At 40.9% G+C, this 16,935-nt stretch overlaps 2 protein-coding genes and 2 long non-coding RNA genes across 6 annotated transcripts in view; 3 read left to right on the top strand and 1 right to left on the bottom strand.

The window, feature by feature from the left end:
• The first annotated feature begins 393 nt into the window (after nucleotides 1–393).
• Nucleotides 394–1,342, top strand: LOC125567945. The gene is made up of 5 exons (XR_007311917.1): nucleotides 394–499; nucleotides 668–718; nucleotides 993–1,045; nucleotides 1,110–1,198; nucleotides 1,276–1,342. It is a non-coding gene; the product is annotated as an uncharacterized LOC125567945 (long non-coding RNA).
• A 30-nt stretch (nucleotides 1,343–1,372) lies between these two features.
• On the top strand, nucleotides 1,373–2,215 carry LOC125567944. Its single transcript, XR_007311916.1, has 3 exons — nucleotides 1,373–1,476; nucleotides 1,539–1,750; nucleotides 1,930–2,215. It is a non-coding gene; the product is annotated as an uncharacterized LOC125567944 (long non-coding RNA).
• A 372-nt stretch (nucleotides 2,216–2,587) lies between these two features.
• Nucleotides 2,588–7,678, bottom strand: LOC5514583 (polycomb group RING finger protein 6). Of its 3 annotated transcripts, none has more exons than XM_048729030.1 (11): nucleotides 7,479–7,678; nucleotides 7,253–7,358; nucleotides 5,788–5,884; nucleotides 5,635–5,690; nucleotides 5,482–5,559; nucleotides 5,206–5,332; nucleotides 4,891–4,936; nucleotides 4,658–4,756; nucleotides 4,487–4,567; nucleotides 3,911–3,970; nucleotides 2,588–3,541 (listed from the first exon to the last, which is right to left on the bottom strand). In XM_048729030.1, the coding sequence occupies exons 1-10, from the start codon at nucleotides 7,482–7,484 to the stop codon at nucleotides 3,932–3,934; spliced, it is 735 nt and encodes a 244-aa protein (XP_048584987.1). In that variant the 5' UTR covers nucleotides 7,485–7,678; the 3' UTR covers nucleotides 2,588–3,541; nucleotides 3,911–3,931. The 3 variants fall into 3 exon arrangements, with proteins under 3 accessions (XP_048584987.1, XP_048584986.1, XP_001634749.3); XM_048729029.1 differs by lacking the exon at nucleotides 2,588–3,541 and adding an exon at nucleotides 3,553–3,740 and having other exon boundaries at nucleotides 3,900–3,970; nucleotides 7,479–7,677; XM_001634699.3 differs by lacking the exon at nucleotides 2,588–3,541 and having other exon boundaries at nucleotides 3,793–3,970; nucleotides 7,479–7,675.
• Nucleotides 7,679–7,815: 137 nt separating this feature from the next.
• The window catches only part of LOC5514579 (DNA damage-binding protein 1), a 30,973-nt gene continuing 21,853 nt past the window's right edge, over nucleotides 7,816–16,935 (top strand). Inside the window, exons 1-12 of the mRNA XM_048729028.1 lie at nucleotides 7,816–8,149; nucleotides 8,311–8,421; nucleotides 8,850–8,998; nucleotides 9,281–9,356; nucleotides 10,126–10,338; nucleotides 11,188–11,346; nucleotides 12,643–12,726; nucleotides 13,098–13,214; nucleotides 13,911–14,013; nucleotides 14,419–14,497; nucleotides 14,600–14,708; nucleotides 15,179–15,357. Coding sequence (XP_048584985.1) covers nucleotides 7,940–8,149; nucleotides 8,311–8,421; nucleotides 8,850–8,998; nucleotides 9,281–9,356; nucleotides 10,126–10,338; nucleotides 11,188–11,346; nucleotides 12,643–12,726; nucleotides 13,098–13,214; nucleotides 13,911–14,013; nucleotides 14,419–14,497; nucleotides 14,600–14,708; nucleotides 15,179–15,357 — 1,589 coding nt within the window. The 5' untranslated portion in view covers nucleotides 7,816–7,939. The remainder of the gene's footprint in view (nucleotides 8,150–8,310; nucleotides 8,422–8,849; nucleotides 8,999–9,280; nucleotides 9,357–10,125; nucleotides 10,339–11,187; nucleotides 11,347–12,642; nucleotides 12,727–13,097; nucleotides 13,215–13,910; nucleotides 14,014–14,418; nucleotides 14,498–14,599; nucleotides 14,709–15,178; nucleotides 15,358–16,935) is intronic.

The raw sequence follows: 16,935 nt of genomic DNA, 5'->3' as shown, positions 1-16,935 counted from the left end.
TGAGAATGAGAATGCTAGAATAAATACTATATAGAAGAGAAAGTTTACAGTTTTCAATAGTATCTAATGAATGTTATAGACTCTACAAAGTGCGTCAATGTCTAGGTCATGTCTTGTGCTGCAGCTGAAGAGGTCTCCACAAGTGCGTCCATGTCTGGGCCATGTCTTGTGCTGCAGCTTAAGAGGTCTCTACAAGTGAATCCATGTCTGGGCCATGTCTTGTGCTGCAGCTTGAGGTCTCTACAAGTGCATCCATGTCTGGGCCATGTCTTGTGCTGCAGCTTGAGGTCTCTACAAGTGCATCCATGTCTGGGCCATGTCTTGTGCTGCAGCTTAAGAGGTCTCCACAAGTGCGTCCATGTCTGGGTCATGTCTTGTGCTGCAGCTTAAGGGGTCTCTACAAGTGCGTCCATGTCTGGGCCATGTCTTGTACTGCAGCTTAAGAGGTCTCTACAAGTGCATCCATGTCTGGGCCATGTCTTGTGCTGCAGCTTAAGAGGTCTCTACAAGTGCGTCCATGTCTGGGCCATGTCTGGGACATGTCTTGTACTGCAGCTGAAGAGGTCTCCACAAGTGCGTCCATGTCTGGGCCATGTCTTGTGCTGCAGCTTAAGAGGTCTCTACAAGTGAATCCATGTCTGGGCCATGTCTTGTGCTGCAGCTTGAGGTCTCTACAAGTGCGTCCATGTCTGGGCCATGTCTTGTACTGCAGCTTGAGGTCTCTACAAGTGCATCCATGTCTGGGCCATGTCTTGTGCTGCAGCTTAAGAGGTCTCCACAAGTGCGTCCATGTCTGGGTCATGTCTTGTGCTGCAGCTTAAGGGGTCTCTACAAGTGCGTCCATGTCTGGGCCATGTCTTGTACTGCAGCTTAAGAGGTCTCTACAAGTGCATCCATGTCTGGGCCATGTCTTGTGCTGCAGCTTAAGAGGTCTCTACAAGTGCGTCCATGTCTGGGCCATGTCTGGGACATGTCTTGTACTGCAGCTTGAGGTCTCTACAAGTGCATCCATGTCTGGGCCATGTCTTGTGCTGCAGCTTAAGAGGTCTCTACAAGTGCGTCCATGTCTGGGCCATGTCTGGGACATGTCTTGTGCTGCAGCTGAAGAGGTCTCCACAAGTGCGTCCATGTCTGGGCCATGTCTTGTGCTGCAGCTTAAGAGGTCTCTACAAGTGAATCCATGTCTGGGCCATGTCTTGTGCTGCAGCTTGAGGTCTCTACAAGTGCGTCCATGTCTGGGCCATGTCTTGTACTGCAGCTTGAGGTCTCTACAAGTGCATCCATGTCTGGGCCATGTCTTGTGCTGCAGCTTAAGAGGTCTCCACAAGTGCGTCCATGTCTGGGTCATGTCTTGTGCTGCAGCTTAAGGGGTCTCTACAAGTGCGTCCATGTCTGGGCCATGTCTTGTACTGCAGCTTAAGAGGTCTCTACAAGTGCATCCATGTCTGGGCCATGTCTTGTGCTGCAGCTTAAGAGGTCTCTACAAGTGCGTCCATGTCTGGGCCATGTCTGGGACATGTCTTGTACTGCAGCTTGAGGTCTCTACAAGTGCATCCATGTCTGGGCCATGTCTTGTGCTGCAGCTTAAGAGGTCTCTACAAGTGAATCCATGTCTGGGCCATGTCTTGTGCTGCAGCTTAAGAGGTCTCTACGAGTGAATCCATGTCTGGGCCATGTCTTGTGCTGCAGCTTAAGAGGTCTCCACAAGTGCGTCCATGTCTGGGCCATGTCTTGTGCTGCAGCTTAAGAGGTCTCTACAAGTGCGTCCATGTCTGGGCCATGTCTGGGCAATGTCTGGGCCATGTCTTGTACTGCAGCTTGAGGTCTCTACAAGTGCATCCATGTCTGGGTCATGTCTTGTGCTGCAGCTTAAGAGGTCTCTACGAGTGCATCCATGTCTGAGTCATGTCTTGTGCTGCAGCTTAAGAGGTCTCTACAAGTGAATCCATGTCTGGGCCATGTCTTGTGCTGCAGCTTAAGAGGTCTCTACAAGTGAATCCATGTCTGGGCCATGTCTTGTTCTGCAGCTTAAGAGGTCTCTACAAGTGAATCCATGTCTGGGCCATGTCTTGTGCTGCAGCTTCAGAGGTCTCTACAAGTGCGTCCATGTCTGGGCCATGTCTTGTGCTGCAGCTTAAGAGGTCTCCACAAGTGCGTCCATGTCTGGGCCATGTCTTGTGCTGCAGCTTAAGAGGTCTCTACAAGTGAATCCATGTCTGGGCCATGTCTGGGCCATGTCTTGTTCTGCAGCTTAAGAGGTCTCTACAAGTGAATCCATGTCTGGGCCATGTCTTGTGCTGCAGCTTCAGAGGTCTCTACAAGTGCGTCCATGTCTGGGCCATGTCTTGTGCTGCAGCTTAAGAGGTCTCCACAAGTGCGTCCATGTCTGGGCCATGTCTTGTGCTGCAGCTTAAGAGGTCTCTACAAGTGAATCCATGTCTGGGCCATGTCTTGTGCTGCAGCTTAAGAGGTCTCTACAAGTGCGTCCATGTCTGGGCCATGTCTGGGCCATGTCTTGTGCTGCAGCTTAAGAGGTCTCTACAAGTGCGTCCATGTCTGGGTCATGTCTGGGCCATGTCTGGGCCATGTCTTGTGCTGCAGCTTAAGAGGTCTCTACAAGTGCATCCATGTCTGGGCCATGTCTTGTGCTGCAGCTTAAGAGGTCTCTACAAGTGCGTCCATGTCTGGGCCATGTCTTGTGCTGCAGCTTAAGAGGTCTCCACAAGTGCATCCATGTCTGGGCCATGTCTTGTGCTGCAGCTTAAGAGGTCTCTACAAGTGCATCCATGTCTGGGCCATGTCTTGTGCTGCAGTTTAAGAGGTCTCCACAAGTGCATCCATGTCTGGGCCATGTCTTGTGCTGCAGCTTAAGAGGTCTCTACAAGTGCATCCATGTCTGGGCCATGTCTTGTGCTGCAGTTTAAGAGGTCTCCACAAGTGCATCCATGTCTGGGCCATGTCTTGTGCTGCAGCTTAAGAGGTCTCTACAAGTGCGTCCATGTCTGGGCCATGTCTTGTGCTGCAGCTTAAGAGGTCTCTACAAGTGCATCCATGTCTGGGCCATGTCTTGTGCTGCAGCTTAAGAGGTCGCTACAAGTGCATTCATGTCTGGGTCATGTCTTGTGCTGCAGCTTAAGAGGTCTCCACAAGTGCGTCCATGTCTGGGCCATGTCTTGTGCTGCAGCTTAAGAGGTCTCTACAAGTGCGTCAATGTCTAGGTCATGTCTTGTACTGCAGCTTAAGAGGTCTCTACAAGTGCATCCATGTCTGGGCCATGTCTTGTGCTGCAGCTTAAGAGGTCTCCACAAGTGCGTCCATGTCTGGGTCATGTCTTGTGCTGCAGCTTAAGAGGTCTCCACAAGTGAATCCATGTCTGTGTCATGTCTTGTGCTGCAGTTTAAGAGGTCTCTACAAGTGCATCCATGTTCAGGTCATGTCTTGTGCTGCAGCTTAAGAGGTCTCTACAAGTGCGTCCATGTCTGGGCCATGTCTTGTGCTGCAGCTTAAGAGGTCTCTACAAGTGCGTCCATGTCTGGGCCATGTCTTGTACTGCAGCTTGAGGTCTCTACAAGTGCATCCATGTCTGGGTCATGTCTTGTGCTGCAGCTTAAGAGGTCTCTACGAGTGCATCCATGTCTGAGTCATGTCTTGTGCTGCAGTTTAAGAGGTCTCTACAAGTGCATCCATGTTCAGGTCATGTCTTGTGCTGCAGCTTAAGAGGTCTCTACAAGTGCGTCCATGTCTGGGCCATGTCTTGTGCTGCAGCTTAAAAGGTCTCTACGAGTGCATTCATGTCTGGGTCATGTCTTGTGCTGCAGCTTAAGAGGTCTCTACAAGTGCATTCATGTCTGGGTCATGTCTTGTGCTGCAGCTTAAGAGGTCTCTACAAGTGCGTCCATGTCTGGCTCATGTCTTTGCATCCATGTCTAGGTCATGTCTTGTACTGCAGCTTAAGAGGGTGACACCTATCCTGTGAAACATTAAAATAGTTTTTTTTGGGAATATGTTTATATAAGTAAATAATTAGCCTGCTTGCAGGCAGTACTAGGTGTTATCACCGGAGAAAACTGTTCGATGATTGGGTGCCATCTTGTATTTTAAGCCGCGTGGTCCCCAGGAACCACAAGATGGGGCCCGATCACCGAACGGAGAGGGTTTTCTACAATAATTACACTGAGTACCGCCTGCAAGCAGGCTAGAAAATAATTGCCAAAATACAAAAAAAAAACATATTATAGAAAACACTGACTATACACCACACCAAGTACCACCCACAATCATGCTAGCAGCTTGATCAGGAACGGAGATGTCTTCTCACACAATCTTTCCTTTTACCTCACATTGAAGAAAAACTTTATAGTGCTATGAAGGTTAAATCCTGAAAGTAACAAGTAGGGTCCCAAAAAACCCAACAATCAAAATTATCGCTTTTAAGCTTCTGTTCAAGCTTCTAGCTTACGATGTACTGTACAATGTACTTTCATACCAAGTCTGATGTCAAGTTGTCACTTATGTATTTTAGTGTTAAATCTGTATCCATTTCTGTATGGTCATGACATACTTCAACCTGAAAAAAAAATCACAAAACTTAATTTTCGACCCATTAATTTTTTTTTCAATGTAGGCAGCTTTTTATTGCCATGTGATAAAAACATACCTGACGAGCTGAGTCTAGATTCAGTTTAGTGGCGAGAAATCTCTGCAGAAGACCAATGGTCACCTGTGTTGAGCAGCGAATAAACTTCTTATCTAATTCCTGAAAATAGAACAGTTTATGATTATGTTATACTAGACTGACATTTAGACTGAAAGTTTCAAATTACCTAAAGCACAAAGCCTTAATGCCATTCACAAGCAGTTTCATCAGGATTTTCATGAATCATATTTTACCTTCATGCTATCTTCAGCATCACTTTCACTAGGTAGGCTTTCAGTCCTATAAAAGGGATAATACAGTAAACCCATGACCTTAAAAGGTATGGCTAATTATTTGATATGTGGCTCATAATCATCAGAGTGTATGACTATTTGGGTTGCTAAATCTAGATTGTATTTTCGTAATATCAAAATTCGACAAGTATACTAATAAGTAGAAGGTTTAATTTACTATATCCAAAAATTTCAGCTTTACTTTTTCCATATACAGCAATCTGATACATGCATCAAATTTGTAAGTCTTCCTCCTAGCACCTACACTGTGCCTACCTGCTGTGCTCAAGCTCTAGTGAGATTTGCTCAGGGGAATGATGCAATTCTTTATTAGATAAAGTTGTGTTGTCCTCGCCTTTCAGAGGGGAAGGCCGTTTGTAGGTTTTTGGTGATTTAACAGAAACTGTCAGTAAAATGAGAAGGAAGTCAAATGAAACTCCATAGTTAAAGAACACACAGACTTCAGTAAAAAAATCTCTCTGTATCTTCACATCAAAATATAACTTTAATCACTCTGCCTTTGAAAAAATTGTGAATTTAATTCTGCAGTACCTTGGGTATGGACTGGAGCAGGTAGCGGATATGGCAAACCCTTTGTCCTGTAAAACTTCCTCTCTCGTCGGTTCTCCTCTAAAAACAAAAGAAATCAAAAACATTATTTCTACAGTATATCAATTCAAATTTCTTAAAAACTCATGCATTTACCTTTTTCAAGCTTTGGGAATATTTTGTTAATTATGTCCTGCATAGTGCGATCTACTCTAAAGGCAAAAAGAAAGAGCTGTTTATAAACAAGCCAAAATACTAAAGTACAACATGCAGAATTTGGAACCTTAAAAAGATTACATTGTTCTTTACCTTATATTATAAATAGGTGTTGTCTCATGAATTACTTCATTACACACAGGACATCGGTTTACAAGGCTGATATGTCGCAACAGACAACTCTTGCAGACTAAAATGGGCAAGTTCATGAAGGGTTAGTTTTAAGCAGAAGTTAAACAATTTAATAATAGTTTAAGTTTTAAAATAATAATTTGCAATTGATTCAATTTATTCTCTTGTCATGCAAAATTTTAATTATTTGGCTGAATCAGTATTCAACTTTAGTTGTGAGGTTATTTTGAAGTCTTCTTGCAGACAAATTATTGTATTTCAAAGCAAAAGGTTGGCTGTCCAGCATTCTTTAAAGGTATTCTTTGACTCAAAACAGAAACACAATGCAAATGCCCTGGGGGACTCTTTATAAAAGCTGAAGCTTCTGCTATCGCTTAGGGGGTCCCACACAGGCACATACCCCCCTTTGCGCATACCCCCTAGCAACCAAAAAGTGGAATTTATAAATGCTATGTATGCTGGGTTGCGCACCCCCCAGCCTATCCTGGGTACAGGCCTGCCACACTAGCGGGGGGGGGGGGGGGGGGTGAATAGGGGTATGTAAATCAGCCCATCCGCAACATTTTCGGGGCAAATCCGTGGATCCGCAGATATTTTTAGATCGGCATGGTTTGACAGATAAACAATAGCATCGATTGAAATTTATTTAAAATCCGAAATTCGACCGTCAAAATCCGAAATCCGTGCCCAAATTGTCAACAGATCCGTGATCCGATGTATTTCCGAAATCTGCCAACCCGCTGAAATAATCATCAAAATCCGTAATCCGTGAGCATTTTGGGGCTGAATCTGCCGATCTGCGAACCTATTTACCACCCCCTAGCGGATCATCACATCATAGCTGTCAACTCACCCACTTTAGGCAGGTGTCACAAGATTTTGGATCATATCACAAGCCTTATATTTGTGAGAATGTTCATACATTCTCTGTATTCACCTGCCTTGCTCTATTTTTTTTTTTCACATATTAACTCTATTTCAATCGATTTCACAAGATTTCTGTCCAAGTTGGGTTGAGAGCTACTGTATGTCACATCTTAATAACAACTGGATGCAGTCAGAGGAAAGATGTGCTTGATTATGGCGCCATAAGGACCACAATTCAGAAAAACTGAAAATGTTCTTGTTTTTAGTGCTAGAGTTAGAAATTACAGTTTGAGTGTGGAAGGAGACCACCCATACCACCTAATTCTCGAGGGATACTCCTGGCTTTTAGCCTTAATCTCCCGGAAAAAAAATCGAAATTTCCTATACATTTACTGTAATCTCCCGGGAAAATTCATGAAGCAAAATCTCCCGGTTTTTGAACTTTCAATGTTCAAGGCTGGCATGTGAGCTTATGACCGCCTTCTATTTCTATTGTGGCTTTTACATCGCAGAGAGAGTCTGTCGCATGCCCGTGACCAATATACTTATACATACTTACAAGTATGAATGCACTCGGTGATGGTAACGGGGTTAATGAGATATCCATTGCATAGTTTGCAGATAAAATGAGGATTGAGATCTGTCACCTTCACTCGGAGACGTTTCTGTGGATAGTAAACAGGCAAAAATATTTGAAAGTATTTGCCTCGGAATAAGCTGAAACTGGCAAAGTGGGTGATGTGATGTACCAGAATCCGCATATTGTATAAGGAGGCTTTTCTTACCTGCATTATTTCGAGGGGTTTCTAAAATGGATATAGACACAGAGTTAACCAAAAATAAAACACAAACTTTACAGATCGTGTGAGCACGTTGTATTCCAAGCCTCGCTTTCATAATCAAGCCTCGATCTCATGAACTGTATTTTTAGCCAAAAGATATTGATTTTATTGTTCAATTCAAGCACAGAATTGAATGCCTTGCAGACAGCAAGTAGTAGATCGTTACAGGAGACTACGATTCTAACCCTCAGAAAATGTATAAAACCAACTGATTACAAATGTTGTAATATGTGTTGGGGGTGCTGTGGTACGAGGAGGTCCAAATTTCCTCTGACCACAGTGTGGGCTCAACTTGGACTTTTCGCGGGATAAACACTGCACGTGCCACCATCTTGAATTTGAATCTCGCCAAAAATACCTCACATATATCCAGATAAACGTGGTGCAAGACTACATCACCAAACATGACACACAACTATGTTGTCACTGCACAGAAGCCCACCGCGGTTAATGCAGCAGTGGTTGGAAATTTTACCGGGCCAGATGATTTGAATCTTGTCATAGCCAAAAACACACGGCTCGAAATTCATCTTGTCACTCCCGAGGGACTGAGGCCCATGCTAGATGTTGGGTTATATGGCAGTGTTGGCGTAATGGAGCTGTTTCGTCCCCCGGTAAGACCTCAGTGAGGAGGAAAATGCATATAAAGTATGCTAAAATATTTGTAGCTCGAATAGTTTTGGTGCATTACCATTTTCGAGGTATCTGCCTTATTATGTCTAAACCATAGCCATGTCTCTGTCAAGTGTAGTGAGCTGATATTGCATTGTCGTAGAATGAGCCCCAAGATCTTCTCTTCATTCTAACGGCAAAGTACAGAGTCTGTATTCTTGGGTACAGAAAAGAGACAGGGGATATTGTGACTAGGGCCTGTGGTGATGTACAGGTGAGTAAAAATTAACAACAAACTCTGTAGTACAACTAAGGCTACAAATAATTCCAGTGTTATAGAATTGTGGGGGATTGAGTGCTATGGGCCTCATAGTCTATTTTGGTAGTAGAGGGGCTTGTGTAATGCAAGACAAATCACAAAGCAGGATCTGGTTTGATTGGGGGGCTCAGGATCATGTCTGTGTGGCCCATCAAGTGTGGTTTTTCTGCCAGTAAAAAAAAACTTCAGTTAAGGCCATGTTGCAAAAACTTTATTTTGACATTGAATTATGAAATTAGTTAAAGACTTGTTATAGTGCACATATGGTATTATGCAATTTATGTTATAAAATATTGTATGATAGTTGAAGCATGCAATTTGTGTAATACTGTCTTTCGTTTTTGTATTATACTACTATCTTACTATCTCTGTGTCCATACTAGGACCGCATCGGCCGACCATCTGACACTGGCCAAATTGGAATAATTGACCCAAGCTGCCGTGTAATTGGCCTGCGACTGTATGATGGCTTGTTCAAAGTCATTCCTCTTGAACTGGACTCAGACAAAGAACTGAAAGCCTTCAACATCAGGTTACTTTTAGTGAGATTGACATGCAGTCTATTACTGTATGTTGACATGCTTGAAAACAGTTACTGTATATTCGGCACATGCTAATTAGTAAAACCATACAATGCTGTATAGTATGTGATTTCTACCGGTACAGAAAGAAAGTGCTTGATCCTCATGACTGTAATGTTTATCATAAACGTAATTTGATTCTACAAGTTTGAAAAAAAACATTCTTATTCAAATTCTTGCCTCTTCAAAAGCCAAGCTCTGTGAGTGTTTCTAATGTTCGTCTTGCACGGCAGGTTGGAAGAACTACATGTTGTTGATATACAATTTCTTTATGGATGTGCTAATCCTACAATAGTATTCATATACCAGGTAATCTTAGAACTGAAATGTACAGTGGTTTGGTCCAAAGTACAACAGTAACAGTTTTTCCCAATGATTAGCAAATTTGTGCAAATCACATACACCTACTGTACAATTTTTCAAAAAAATTAAATATATTGTCAGTGGGAACAGCAAATATTGAATTGCAGTTGATAATTTGTTGATTTGTATGTCAAAATCAAATTCATCTAAGAAAATCCTTTGTTATTTATTCATTTACAGTATGTTTGTGCTATTCTTTTAAAACTGCCATTGAGTTGATTTTCTCTGTGTTCTGCACCTGCAGAACATGTTTTATTGCGTTAATTTCCCCATATTTACTTCTTTGTCTGGGTAGTAAAATTTTAGTATAACTCAGCTAAGGTATTAGTATAATTCATCTAAGGTTTTGAATATAACTCAGCTAAGGTTTTAGTATAATTCATCTAAGGTTTTAGTATAATTCATCTAAGGTTTTAATATAACTCAGCTAAGGTTTTAGTATAACTCAGCTAAGGTTTTAGTATAATTGATCTAAGGTTTTAGTATAACTCAGCTAAGGTTTTAGTGTTACTATTTATTTTGCGACTAGTGTGAGATTTTTGTGCTACACTAAAAGCTAACAAAATTTACTGGTTCGAATATCCAAAAAGAAAGCCCATCATTCCGAGTGATTGAAAAATATTGGTTGCTAAATCAGCCAATCAGTGTGTGTAATATTATAGCCATATTATAAGAATGAATATGCAGTATCTGAGTCATAGTTTGTCTTTCACAGGATCCTCATGGTCGTCATGTGAAAACATATGAGATCAACCTCAGAGACCATGAGTTTGCTAAGGGTCCATGGAAACAGGACAACGTGGAGGTTGAAGCCTGCCGCGTCATAGCAGTACCTAACCCCCTGGGCGGGGCACTTATCATTGGGCAGGAGTCAATCACATATCACAAAGGAAGCAATTATCATGCAATTGCTCCCCCAGCATTGAAGGTACAGTATGCGTAGATCTTTAGATTACTGTACATCCTCGAAACTAAATGAGTTTTTGTTACTGTGTGGAAAATAAGTACTAAAAATACCGGCCACTTATTTTTATACTCGACAGATTTATGTTCTTAGTTGTAGTTCTAGCATTTTGTCTGGTTTTCACGTGATTGTTCTGATTGCATCAAACACAGGTAGCCCAGGCAATGGTTGCTTGTTCGTAGCTCGGAATTCGGCTGTTCTGAGAGGGGACGAGTAAAGCGTTTTTTTGTGAAATGTTGTCAATAAAATTGCCTTAAAACTAAGAAGATGCCTTGTTGGTGTCAAATTCATGTGTAATACACGATTTGGGGGAGTTTTCTTAACGGAATTCTTCTCTCCCCCTACTAAGAAAAGAAAACAAGGTTGGAGGCGCCATTTTCGGTAGCACTCAAATACCATTGAAATTCGAGAGGAAAAAACAACAAACAAAATATTTTTATCTCGCAGACCTATGCCAGGGTACACTTACATTCGATATGTGGCAGAACATCCGAGCTAAACTATTTTCCCTGGCTGCTAGCCGTATTTTAAAACGAGAAAGTAGCCACAAGCATCCTTGACCGTCGCCGTTGGACGATTAGTTACGCTTGACCGGGCTGGGAAGGAGCACAGGTAGCCCAGGCAATGGTTGCTTGTTCGTCGCTCGGAATTGGCTGTTCTGAAAGGGGACGAGTAAAGCGTTTTTGTGAAACCCCTTTTCTCTGAGCGCTAAGAAAACGTCCCCATACACTTTTTAATAGATTAGCTGCTTATAACTCTGAATCATCTCAGTTGGGTATTAATCAAACCACACTTTCATTTATTGTTTTTTAGCAAAGTAGCTTGACTTGTCATGGGAAGATAGATACCAATGGTTCCCGCTATTTGCTTGGGGATATGAATGGACGACTTTACATGTTGTTGCTTGAGCGACAAGAGCTGATTGATGGCACATATGAAGTTAAAGATCTCAAGTTGGAAATGTTAGGAGAGGTAAGTCAATCTATGGAATTGTTGAATTGCATAATTTAGTATCTCAACACGGCACACTTTTTTGATAAATGTATGTTAATATTTTGTTGTCTTTGTTTGCTTGGGCCATATAGGAAACTTATGGACTTGATATTTTTTTATATTGTTTTATGGTGTAAGAGAGACAGCTTTGCACACTCAGTCAGTAAATAAATTTATTGAAGTTTGTTTTTCCTATATGTTATTTTGGGTAAACAAAGTAAATATGTGTGTTTATTTTTTGGGGGGTCCGGTATCCATCAAATCGCGCGCTCTGATTGGCTCTTGTGAGGTCCGGTATCCTACGATCTGGACCCCGCGATACCGGACCGCTCACCTCCGAAGCTCGAAATAGTGAGTTGATTTGTAAAATGGCCATAGAAAACTGGATTATTACTCTAGAGGTTAAAGATCTTCACACTAAAACAGCATTTTATTTGTCATTTTATCTAGAATCAATAACTTTACGGAAAATCAGCTTCAAACTCCGTGTTGTGACAATTTCCTGCTATAAAGATTTTGCAACCCACACGAGAATTAAAAGTTTGCTGAAAGTTTATTTGAAATAAAAAAATGGCAGCAAATCGTCTCTTCGTATGAAGAAAAATGACAAATTACTCTATTAATTTACCTGCATAATCAGCTTAACGTATACACATTCATTAGAGAAGTTCTTTAGTGAATATATCTTATTGTCTGTGGAGGATTTAAAGTAAAAGAAGACATTTCAACGATGAATTCGAGTTGAGAACGACGTATCAATTTGGACTAAATTATTTTACAAAATTGTTGGTCAAAACTGCAGAGAATGTCTTCTTTGGGGGTTCTGTATTTCTGGAGGATTAAAAGCGTTGTGTGGAAATACAAAATGGAGTTTATTAAATAATCATGAGCAAACAAAATCTTCACAAACATCGACGAAAGTCAGAAGCGAAACCTCGCCTCGTGCACCCATAAGCCCGTTTAAAAAAAATCTATTGGAAAATCTATTGAGGAAAAAAATAAATATGTTATTTTCTAGCTAAGGGTCGGTCCGTATCGTAAAATACTGAATACATTCGGCCTCGGGCAGTATTTTCAAGACCTCGGTCACAGTATTTCCTGATACAGACCTCCCCGCTGGTAAGTAACATATATATATATATATATATATTGCATAGATATGAAGTTTATGTTTTGGTTTGTTAAACAATATTTTACAAGCAAACATGGCACTCTTTCATCTCCCATCAGCAAATGTAATAAACTGATTACTATGTCTGCCTCACCTCTCAACAGACATCTATTGCACATTGCCTTGTGTATTTGGATAATGGTGTAGTGTTTATTGGATCAATGTTAGGAGATTCACAGCTAGCAAAGGTTAGTATACAATTAATACAATGTATACAATGAAGGGTTGTCACTGCTGTATGTAAAGACTACACTTTTTTGTATGACTTTTTTCTTAACTATGTGTGAGTGTATCACCAGCTTCTTATTAAACTACATATTTTCTGTAACTGTATCACAAACTTTGCATTAAAATATTTCATGTGCCTGATAACCAGCTTCATTAAACTTGTTTTTGTGTCAGTATCACCATCTCTTCATAAAACTCTTTTGTGTGACTGAATCACTGGCTCCTTATTAAACTATTTTCTGTGACTGTATCACCAGCTCCTTATTAAATTATTTTCTGTGACTGTATCACCAGCTCCTTATTAAATTATTTTCTGTGACTGTATTACCAGCTTAGCACAGAGCCAGATGCAGATGGGTCCTATGTCCAGGTCATGGAAACCTTTACTAATCTTGGCCCCATTGTTGACATGGTTGTGGTGGACCTTGAAAGACAAGGTCAAGGGCAGGTAAGTTGCGATCATCACTGTTACCACCAGTGTAACCATCATACTTATGACTGCTGCTATATGCATACAGTAATAATAATAATAATAATATGTTGTGCCACTTGCAGGTTCCCTGAATTACAGGCACGGTCAGCATGAAGCCGTGCGACAACATAAATTATAATTCACATGCATATTTACAGCAAACAAAATTTCCAAAACCGTCTGTGTTCGTAGGTTTGTGATGGAATAGGTCACCTGCTGATCTCTGCATGTTGTAATGGGTGTCTCTCTTTATTCTTACAGTACAGTAGCTGCTTCTAATCAGAAAACATTCAGATAAATAACTCTCAATTCTCCTTTTTAAGTAGCCTCAAGATAGTTCTCAAGGTATTGTGGCATGTTAGCAAACACCACTGAGATGCGTAATTTATTTCAGATCGTATAAGGGAGCAATAAACCAACACCTGCTCAAAACCACCATCATTATAAATGTCATTTTTATAATTATCTACACCACCATCATGATCATCATCATCGTAACTTGTAAAATAAGTTTGTTTAAAAAGAACTTATGACAAATTGGCGCAGAAGTTTTGAATTTGGAGAAGTTATTTTTGATGGAAATTCATGCATCCAAGACATACATACCCCCTTTGTCAATGATACATTTGTTGGATTCTTTGCTGCTTAATGGTATTTATGTTCTATATATAGCTAGTGACTTGCTCTGGGGCAAAGAAAGAAGGCTCTCTTCGCATCATCAGGAATGGGATTGGCATTCATGAGCATGCGACAATAGACCTGGCAGGAATCATGGGTAAGACCATATTTCAGGGCTAGGGCTCCTGGAATTATATGCCGATGCAAAAGATAGTTGAAGGCCTGGTTAGGGTTGGAATGGCTAATGAGTACACACACATGAAACACATTTGATGTAAATTTGAGATTTCAAAAGACAAAAATGTGAAGAAGAAAATAAATAATGGTTTTCAAGTTTTTTTTTTTGCCAAAATATATTATTCACATTTAACAGTACAGATTCTTGCCCTGATTTTGTCAATGGGGTCTCTTTAGGGAGAATAAGCACCCTCTACTCGATATGTAATGATACCACCAGCCCTCTTGTTTTGCATTTAAATGAATGTAATCTGTATCCGAGGAGGGTGATAATCAAAAGAGAAATGCAAATTGCTTAATACTGAAAAAAAGTGTATGTCTTCAGGGATATGGGCCCTCAAGCTGAGAAAAACACAACAGGAGTATGATGACACACTGGTCCTTTCATTTGTTGGTCAGAGCAGGCGAGTATTATGTACAATACACAGTAGGTTGCTTTTAGATGATCAAGCTATACCTGATACCTGGAACAAATGGGAGCAATAACTAAACTGTTTTTTCCCTAGAGTGCTGTCTCTAAGTGGGGAGGAAGTTGAAGAGACGGAGATTCCAGGGTTCAGTGATGATCAGCAGACATACTACAGCGGCAACGTGACAGGAGCTCAATTGATTCAGGTGAGAAGCTCAGCACACAATACAGCCTTATAAGCATGGTGACAACATGAAAAGGGCTGCTAATAAACAACTACAGTAGATACAGCTACTGGGATCCTAAAGTAATAAATTCAGATATTGTAGTATATGTAGTCTTAGTTGTGTCTCTTCTCTTCGTAAACAAATGCAGCTACTGGACTGCTGAACTAATTATTTAGATTTTCTAGACATGTTTTGCTCTAAGTGCACAACTACAAGTATTCCTTGTAGCTGGGTGATAGTAGGGCGATACTTTAAGGTCTCTACCCTAGGTACTGTAACACTGGACCCTGAAATACTGAACTAACACGAATCAACTAAACTGTAGATTAATGAGACACCTTCAAATAGACTTTAAATATACCCACTTGAAAATTCACAGATGGTCTCTTAGCTTTGTCACAGTACCTGTTTTCTGTTTGATATAACCTGCCTACTGTACGTGCCACCAGGTGACAGCTGCATCTGTGCGACTGGTAAACTGCGAAACTCGACAGCTTGTCAGTGAGTGGAAGCACCCTTCAGCAAAGAATATTAGCGTTGCTAGCTGTAACACGGAGCAGGTGGTAGCTGCTGTTGGAAGTGAGCTCTATTACATTGAGATCATGCCAGGAGAACTCAGACAAATCAGGTAGAACCTTAAGCAAACAGTAGCATGCTTGAAAAAGTACACATTCTCTTTAATATTTGTCATGATAACCATGCTCTACTTATAAAATAGCCATAAACAAAAAACAAAATCAATCATCAATAAGTTATATCTATGTCAATGGCAAAGAGGACAATGGAAAACCACAAAGTTTTGGTGAATTTGCTGGCTGACATTTAAAATATATATAAATATATCTAACAGTTTATGGCAGGAATCATACCTTATTTACAGCGAGAGAAGCCCAAGTGTGACCACCTTTAATTAATTCGCATACTTTCGGTCCCCACTACCAATCACGTACGGCCTAACCGCCACACGATCGCCCAGAAAGAGCTGAAGAAATCTAAGTTAGCTGAAGTACAGAGAGCGCTTTGCAAAGATCAAATTTGGGGGAATAAACGAAAAACTACCAAATTCCCAACAACAACACAACACGAATTTAATAACATTTCAAAGTTCATTTCATCTTTATTTTATTCTTATCTGGAGGTGGGAAATCTCGCCATGAATTTCCTTCTGTCTCAGTTTATCACTTTTTTGTCGATATTACGATGAGTTGTGAGACTTTGCGGTATTTACCGTTATCGGTAAAGGTTAATATTCAAATTCAAATGTCTAGCCGGGGCTGTCAGGGCTGTCACGCTGTTTTGCAAGTTGAGAGGTCATCACATTTTTATACCCTGCCGTGAACGCGGAGTGGAATATGAACAGACTCGTACCCAGTTGTTATCTGCTGTTGCGCGGATATCCACAGGAATCCTGAAGCGAAGACGGGAAAAAAATAACGACTGGCAGATTACAGATCCAAGAAATGTTAAAAGTGCAATGTTAAAAGCTATATTCTAAGTCATACACGCAAAAATTGCGATGTTATAAGCGAAAAAGTGCCATATTATGAGATATAATGTGCGATGTTTAGAAGCAAATTGTCTCATGTCGTGACGCCAAGAGTCAGATGTTGTTGGCGATTTGCATAATGTGCCATGACTCAAGCCCAAACATCCAATCATGTGTGACAAATAGTCACATGTCGTTGTGCAAAAAGCCCAATGTCGTAACGCAAAAAGTGCAATCTCGTGAAGCACAAAGTGCGTTTGCAAAAAGTGAGTTTTTTTCTACATAGACCAGCATGCTTTGCGAATAGACTAGAAACGTAATTGCGAAATCCTGAGCTTAAATTGAGATATATAAGTAAATATAAATATTAAATCAAGATTATAAGCCATAAAGTGAAATAAATAGCATTGTTGATAAGACAAAGTAAAAAGTTCAGCATTGCGACCCATTGCGAGTCGTTGCCTAAGATATTATGGAATGCTGTAAATAATTGTCAAAAAAGTTAGATATTATTAGCATTAATGCGATGAGCCGCCTAAGTTATAAACAAAGTCAAATGCCGTGATTTATCGTTTGGAGGAGAGGCTTCCGATGTAGAGTTATCATTGGGGCCTTAGTCCCGCAAGGCGAGATAGAGGTACCTGCATCTGTAGAACACTGAATAAAGCTCGAGCGAGCACCCAACCAGTTCAGCCTTTGATCCCGTATCGCTAAGGCTTC

The sequence above is a fragment of the Nematostella vectensis genome, chromosome 6 (genome assembly GCF_932526225.1).
Source record: "Nematostella vectensis chromosome 6, jaNemVect1.1, whole genome shotgun sequence".
Taxonomy (NCBI): domain Eukaryota; kingdom Metazoa; phylum Cnidaria; class Anthozoa; order Actiniaria; family Edwardsiidae; genus Nematostella; species Nematostella vectensis.
This window is presented reverse-complemented; position numbering and strand designations above follow the sequence as displayed.